The sequence below is a fragment of the Mustela putorius genome, unplaced genomic scaffold, assembly GCF_011764305.1.
Source record: "Mustela putorius furo isolate JIRA1106 unplaced genomic scaffold, ASM1176430v1.1 tig00003923_pilon_pilon_pilon, whole genome shotgun sequence".
NCBI lineage: Eukaryota > Metazoa > Chordata > Mammalia > Carnivora > Mustelidae > Mustela > Mustela putorius.
In genome coordinates, this window is record NW_025422068.1 from 6,459,683 (window position 1) to 6,467,854 (window position 8,172).

The window sequence follows — 8,172 nt, forward strand, 5'->3', positions numbered from 1 at the left end:
GTATTGTGAACCTACTACCAACGGCTCAGGCAGGCTGGGCGCTGACAGAGGGTGCAGAAGTCCAACACTCAACCTCTGATTTCCTGCAACTTGCGGTCTATTTGCAAAGATAAGATTATGTCATTTGCAAGAGAAGTTTTAGAAAGCGATGGAAACTTCAGAGCAAAAATGACTCATATTAAGCTGTTGTTTGAAGAACCAGCTCAGGAGACTAACCTTGGATTAAAGATTCCCATCAGTCCTGGCTCACGGACAGCCATGAAACACTCAGGCTGACAATTCACATCTTCTGCTCCTCTTTCTCCCACTCGAGTTTGCAGGTTGCTCAGAATATTTGTATGTGAGCATCTCTCACATTGTGGGCTCCTTCTAAAAGAACTGGAACAGGGGCACTTGGATGGCTCAGTTGGTTAAGCATTTGCCTTTGGCTCAGATCATGATCCCGGGGTCCTGGAATGGAGCCCCACATGGAGCTCAGCGGGAAGTCTGCTTGTCTCCCTCTCTTGACAACTTCCCCTGCTCATGCTCTCTCTTTCTCTCTCTCTCAAATCAATAAATAAAATCTTTTTTTAAAAAAAAATTAAAGAACTGGAACAAATCGCTATGCTTCCACTTGGGCTGTCAATGTTCTTCTCACAATTTTTTTTAAGTCTCAATCTGGGCATTTTAATTCAGTTTACATTTTCATTTCATTTTCTGAGAGCCCTTCCCACTTAGGAAATGTTAGGGTGGTTAGTTTGTGTTCCATTAACTTCCGCTCAAGTCGGTCAAGGTTTCTCTTGGGCTGAGGGCATGTGGATATGGGCCAGACCCATAAATGTTGGCTGTGCACTGACCCTTTCTAGCAAACGCCGCTGGGGAGTTCTCCCTGTGGCCAGGCAGGTCTGACTGACAGGAAGGGGAGGGAGTAGGCGAGGCTGAACCATAGGCAGCAACAGTCTTCCCAGAAGTGGCAGAGTTTACCAAGGGACATATGGGGACATGGGCCTGCCAAGAACACAGTGCACTTTGTAGCTCCATTCACACCCAGGCTTGGGATTACCGCCTCTGAGTGTGAACGTGCATGACCTGGGAGGGCAGGGACACGTTCCCATCCCTCCGAGTGAACACCTGACTTGCTGTAATCAGATGCTCGTGGGCTCTGGGCCTGGCACGCAGGAAAGCAACGATGGATAGAGAGAAATGAGGAGGAGGACGGAGGCACCGAAAAAAGGGAGTGACCCCGGTTTTTGTTGCTTGTAGCTGGACTCTGATGATTTCTGGAAACCATTACAGCCTGTTTTGACTGTTTCCTGCGGGCCGTCAGTTTCCAGGATAAAGGACGTTTTCTTCAAGGTCATATATCACTTCTCGGTGGAGCTGGGGTCCGTTTGGACCATGCCCAGGGTGCCTCGCACAAAGCCTTGCACACAGACATTCTAGGGATGTGGATCTGCTAAATTTAGAGGGATTCCTAAAGGTCGTGTGATTGAATTCCATTCTTACACGTTGGATCACACTTTCAAAGCATCTGGGGAGCACATTTCAAGGAATAATGGCCCTGGCTCATTTTGTCAAATTAATACCCACTTGCTGATTTAGTTGTTTTCTAAGCAGAACTGGGATTATGTGGGTTCCTTAAAACGGAGCATGCGGAAACTTTGTTTCCCGCCTTGGGGATTTTGGAAATTCCTTCCCGTGCTAGAATTTTACAGTTTTAGAATCCACTTCCAGTTAACCTAGAATTTTATGAATTGAGGAACCTGGCCACCTTTTCTGCTTTGAGAGATAGGAAGAAAAAAAAGTGGAGGGATGCTTCGTAAGTCCTGTCCCCGTTCCATTCGTTCATAAGCAAGCCCACACTGCAGTTCCTTCCACCTGAAAGGTCAGAAAGCCACGCCCATTTCTCCCACAGGGTAGAGCTCTACTCTGCATTAGATTCAAGGCTTGCTTTTTCACCTGCTTTCTTGGTTGCAAAAAACCAAGTTCTGCTGCTGGATCGTGGCGGGAACCACACAATGTTCTTACTCCTCGCAGCAGCTGTAAAAGATGGTTATGTATCTTATCAACAAAATCACACAGTTAGTCAAGATCTTGGGTGCGGGGAGAGAGTTCTCACCAAAAAAAAAAAAAAAAAAAGAACAAACAAACAAAAAAAATCCAGGGAAAAAAATTAAGAATGTTTTTTTTCTTTTTTTTAAGATTTTATTCATTTATTAGAGAGAGAGAGAGCACGAGTGGAAACAAAGGGAGCATGAGAAGCAGGCAAGCAGGCTCCCTGCTGAACATGGAGCCTAATGCAGGACTGGATCCTGGGACCCCGAGATCAAGACCTGAGCTGAAGGCAGATGCTTAACTGCCTGAGCCACCCAGGTGCTCCTACCCTGCCAATCCTTAAGAAATGAAACAGTGTGTTGGTCCCTATCATACCTAGAATATTATCAAGATAGGAAGTTCCTGATGACTGGCACTTGTCTCCCCAACTCCCTCACTGAAAAATCTAGTGACCTCAATGCTTGGAAATACTGAAATAACATGATTATTACAAATAACTCAAGCAGCTTAGAAAGCCCCCATAAATTCCACCCGTCAAGTACAGTAGTCTGTATGTGGTGGACAGCATTACAAGCATCTCTATACGTGTGTATCCCGAGACAAGAATTGCAGGAAGGACAAACGGACGTATGGGGGATGGGAAGAAAATCATACTACATGCTTTTGGATTTTTTTTTCCTTGCTTACATCTTTATTGTGTATTTCTTTTTTTAAATTAATTTATTTATTTTCAGCATAACAGTATGCATTATTTTTTCACCACACCCACTGCTCCATGCAATCTGTGCCCTCTATCATACCCACCACCTGGTACCCCAACCTCCCACACCCCCGCCACTTCAAACCCCTCAGATTGTTTTTCAGAGTCCATAGTCTCTCATGGTTCACCTCCCCTTCCAATTTACCCCAAATCCCTTCTCCTCTCTAACTCCCCATGTCCTCCATGCTATTTGTTATGCTCCACAAATAAGTGAAACCATATGATAATTGACTCTCTCTACTTGACTTATTTCACTCAGCATAATCTCTTCCAGTCCCGTCCATGTTGCTACAAAAGTTGGGTATTCATCCTTTCTGATGGAGGCATAATATTCCATAGTGTATATGGACCACTTATTCCTTGTCCATTCATCCATTGAAGGGCATCTTGGTTCTTTCCATAGTTTGGTGACCGTGGCCATTGCTGCTATAAACATTGGGGTACAGATGGCCCTTCTTTTCACGACATCTGTATCTTTGGGGTAAATACCCAGTAGTGCAATTGCAGGGTCATAGAGAAGTTCTATTTTTAATTTCTTGAGAAATCTCCACACTGTTCTCCAAAGTGGCTGCACCAACTTGCATTCCCACCAACAGTGGAAGAGGGTTCCCCTTTCTCCACATCCCCTCCAACACATGTTGTTTCCTGTCTTGTTAATTTTTGCCATTCTAACTGGTGTAAGGTGATATCTCAATGTGGTTTTAATTTGAATCTCCCTGAGGGCTAGTGATGATGAACATTTTTTCATGTGTCTGATAGCCATTTGTATGTCTTCATTGGAGAAGTGTCTGTTCATATCTTCTGCCCATTTTTTGATATGATTGCCTCTTTTGTGTGTGTTGAGTTTGAGGAGTTCATTATAGATCCTGGATATCAACCTTTTGTCTGTACTGTCATTTGCAAATATCTTCTCCCATTCCGTGGGTTGCCTCTTTGTTTTTTTGTTTTTGTTTTTGTTTGTTTGTTTTTTTACTGTTTCCTTTGCTGTGCAGAAGCTTTTGATTTTGGTAAAGTCCCAAAAGTTTATTTTCGCTTTTGTTTCCTTTGCCTTTGGAGACATATGTTGAAAGAAGTTGCTGTGGCTGATATCGAAGAGGTTACTGCCTATGTTCTCCTCTAGGATTCTGATGGATTCCTGTCTCACATTGAGGTCTTTTATCCATTTTGAGTTGATCTTTGTGTATGGTGTAAGAGAATGGTCGAGTTTCATTCTTTTACATATAGCTGTCCAGTTTTCCCAGCACCATTTATTGAAGAGACTGTCTTTTTTCCACTGTATATTTTTTCCTGTTTTGTCGAAGATTAATTGACCATAGAGTTGAGGGTCCATATCTGGGCTCTCTACTCTATTCCACTGGTCTATGTGTCTGTTTTTATGCCAGTACCATGCTGTCTTGGTGATCACAGCTTTGTAATAAAGCTTAAAATCAGGTAACGTGATGCCCCCAGTTTTATTTTTGTTTTGCAACATTTCCTTAGCAATTCAGGGGCTCTTCTGATTCCATACAAGTTTTTGGATTATTTGCTCCAGCTCTTTGAAGAATACCAGTGGAATTTTGATTGGAATGGCATTAAAAGTATAGATTGCTCTAGGCAGTATAGACATTTAGAAGGGAAATCATCAAGATTAGAGCTGAGATCAATGAGGTAGAAACCAGAGATACAGTAGAACGTATCAATGAAACTAGAAGCTGTTTTTTTTAAAGAGTCAATACGATCGATAAACCATTGGCCACACTAATCCAAAAGAAAAGAGAGAAAGCCCAAATTCATAAAATTATGAATGAAAAGGGAGATATCACAACTAACACCAAGGAAGTAAAAACAATCATCAGAAGTTATTATCAACAGTTATATGCCAATAAGCTTAGCAACCTAGATGAAATGGATGCATTCCTGGAAAACTATAAACTCCCAAAATTGAACCAGGAAGAAATTGACAACCCGAATAGACCGATATCTAGTAACGAGAAGCAGTGATCAAAAACCTCCCAAAACACAAGAGCCCAGGACCTGATGGATTCCCTGGGGAATTCTACCAAACTTTCAAAGAAGAAATAACACCTATTCTCCTGAAGCTGTTTCAAAAAATTGAAGCAGAAGGAAAACTTCCAGACTCTTTCTATGAAGCCAGCATTACCCTGATCCCCAACCCAGGCAAAGACCCTACCAAAAAGGAGAATTTCAGACCAATATCACTGATGAATATGGATGCTAAGATTCTCAACATGATCCTAGCAAACAGGATCCAATAGCACATTAAAAAGATTATCCACTATGACCAGGTGGGATTCATCCCTGGGTTACAAGGTTGGTTCAACATTCGCAAATCAATCAATGTGATACAACATGAGAAGAGAGAAGAACCACATGGTCCTCTCAATTGATGCAGAAAAAGCATTCGACAGAATCCAGCATCCGTTCCTGATTAAAACGCTTCAAAGTATAGGGATAGAGGGAACATTCCTGAACTTCATCATATCTATCTATGAAAGACCCACAGCAAATATCATCCTCAATGGGAAAAAGCTTGCAGCCTTCCCGTTGAGATCAGGAACAAGACAAGGATGCCCACTTTCACCACTCTTGTTCAACATAGTATTAGAAGTCCTAGCAACAGACCTAGAAGCAGCTTCTTGGCCCCTTGTAGAACCTCTGTCAGGTTCAGCCTACTCGCCTCTACTCCAGCTTCCACTCCAGCCTCCACCATGTCCATCAGGGTGACCCAGAAGTCCTACAAGGTGTCCACCTCCGGCCCCCAGGCCTTCAGCACCCGCTCCTACACCAGCAGGCCTGGCTCCCACATCAGCTCGTCTGCCTTCTCCTGGGTGGGTGGCAGCTTCCAGGGGGGCCTGAACAGCAGCATGAGGGTGGTCGGGGGCTACGGCGGCGGGGCCAGGGGTATGGGGGGCATCACGGCCGTCTCAGTGAACCAGAGCCTGCTGGGCCCCCTTAAGCTGGAAGTGGATCCCAACATCCAAGCTGTGCGCACCCAGGAGAAGGAGCAGATCAAGACCCTCAACAACAAATTAGCCTCCTTCATCGACAAGGTGAGGCACCTGGAGCAGCAGAACAAAGTTCTGGAGACCAAGTGGAGCCTCCTACAGCAGCAGAAGACTGTGCGGAGCAACATAGACAACATGTTCGAGAGCTACATCAGCATCCTCCGGTGGCAGTTGGACACCCTGGGCCAGGAGAAGCTGAAGCTGGAGGTGGAGCTTGGCAACATGCAGGGGCTGGTGGAGGACTTCAAGAATAAATATGAGGAGGAGATCAAAGAGCGTGCAGACATGGAGAATGAATTTGTCCTCATCAAGAAGGATGTGGGCGAAGCTTACATGAACAAGGTAGAACTCGAGTCCCGCCTGGAAGGGCTGACCGATGAGATCAAACTTCTTAAGGCAGCTGTATGAAGAGGAGATCCGTGAGCTGCAGTCCCAGATCTTGGACACGTCTGTGGTCCTATCCATGGACAACAGCCGCTCCCTGGACCTGGATGGCATCATCTCCGAGGTCAAGGCCCAGTATGAGGACATCGCCAACCGTAGCCGGGCTGAAGCTGAGACCATGTACCAGATCAAATACGAGGAGCTGCAGACATTGGCTGAGAAGCGTGGAAATGACCTCCGTCGCACGAAGATGGAGATTTCTGAGATGAATCGGAGCATCAGCCGACTCCAGGCTGAGATTGAGGCCCTCAAAAACCAGAGGGCTGCCCTGGAGGCTGCCATTGCCAATGCTGAGCAGCGCGGGGAGCTGGCCATTAAGGATGCCAATGGCAAGGTGGCCGAGCTGGAGGCCGCCCTGCAGCGAGCCAAGCAGGACATGGCCCAGCAGCTGCGTGAGTGCCAGGAGCTCATGAACGTCAAGTTGGCCCTGGACATTGAGATTGCCACCTACAGCAAGCTGCTGGAGGGCGAGGAGAGCCGGCTGGAGTCTGGGATGCAGAACATGAGTATCCATACTAAGACCACCAGTGGCTTCTCAGGTGGCCTGAGCTCAACCTATGGGGCCCTCCCAAGCCCTAGCCTCAACTATGGCCTGAGCTCCTTTCAGTCCAGCTTTGGCCCCTCCGGGTCCTTCAGCCATGGCAGCTCCTCCAAGGCTGTGGTGGTGAAGAAGATTGAGACCCGTGACGGGAAGCTGGTGTCCGAGTCGTCTGATGTCCTGTCCAAGTGAACAACCACTGTGGTCCCACCCAGCCTCCCTGCTCTCATGGCTGCCATAGAGCCCTTGGGCGAAGGAGCTGTGCAGGGAAGCATTGGGAACAGGAGACTCACCTAAGACTCACTCAGCCCCAGTCCTCAGCCTGCCCCTCGGGGCGGTTCTGCTGCCCTGGGTACCCCTTCTTGTCCATGCCTCCAACTAAAAGCCAATTTGAGTGTCTTGTCCCAAATAAAGTCTCAGCTGGCTCTGCCCATCCCCCCCCCAAAAAAAGAAGTCCTAGCAACAGCAATCAGACAACAAAGAGAAATAAAAGGTTTGAAGAAGTCAAACTCTCTCTATTCACAGATGACATGATTCTTTATATGGAAAACCTTAAAGACTTCCCCCCGAAACTACTAGAACTCATACAGCAATTCAGCAACGTGGCAGGATACAAAGTCAATGTGCAGAAATCAGTGGCTTTCTTATACACTAACAATGCAAATACAGAAAGGGAAGTTAGAGAATCGATTCCATTTACTATAGCACCAAGAACCATAAGATACCTGGGAATAAACCTAACCAAAGAGGTAAAGGATGTGTACTTGAGGAACTACAGAACACTCATGAAAGAAATTGAAGAAGACACAAAAAGATGGAAGACCATTCCATGCTCTTAGATCGGAAGAATAAACATTGTTAAAATGTCTATACTGCCCAGAGCAATCTATACTTTTAATGCCATGCTTTTGGATTTTTAAAATGTGTTTTAAAATATTTTTCAACTTTAGAGAGGTGTCTGAGGGACAGAAGGGTTCAAAGGACAAGCCTAGGGAGCCACCTTCTCTACATAGGCTAAGCCTGATGATGATGGCTGCAGTATTGGGCCAGCGAGTTCTCGACTTCAGCTTCCCCTCCTGGCCAGCTTCGGTGAACCATTAGGGTAAGGAGCTCTAAATCAGGAGTCTGTAATTCTTTCCAATTTGCTTAATTTTAAACCCGACGTTTAAATTTGTACAGAGGAGAAGTCATAGTCTGTGATGTACAGTTCCAGCCTTTGAGAAATGTATAGAGATCTGCGTCTACCACCACAGTCATCATACGGAACCATTCGCTGGCCCCCCAGATGTTGTCCCATTGCCCTTTGCTGTCAACTGCCCCCCCCCACCTTGGTCAACCACCGACCTAGTCTTCATCCCTATAGTTCTATCTTCTCCAAAATGTCATACAAG

At 45.8% G+C, this 8,172-nt stretch overlaps 1 protein-coding gene across 1 annotated transcript; it reads left to right on the forward strand.

Moving 5' to 3' along the window:
* Window positions 1-5,487: 5,487 nt before the first annotated feature.
* On the forward strand, window positions 5,488-7,218 carry LOC101673964 (keratin, type II cytoskeletal 8-like). The gene is given in 2 exon segments (XM_045069325.1): window positions 5,488-6,183; window positions 6,185-7,218. Coding segments are annotated over 2 exon segments (1,470 nt in total). The 5' UTR covers window positions 5,488-5,502; the 3' UTR covers window positions 6,974-7,218.
* The last annotated feature ends 954 nt before the right edge of the window (window positions 7,219-8,172 follow it).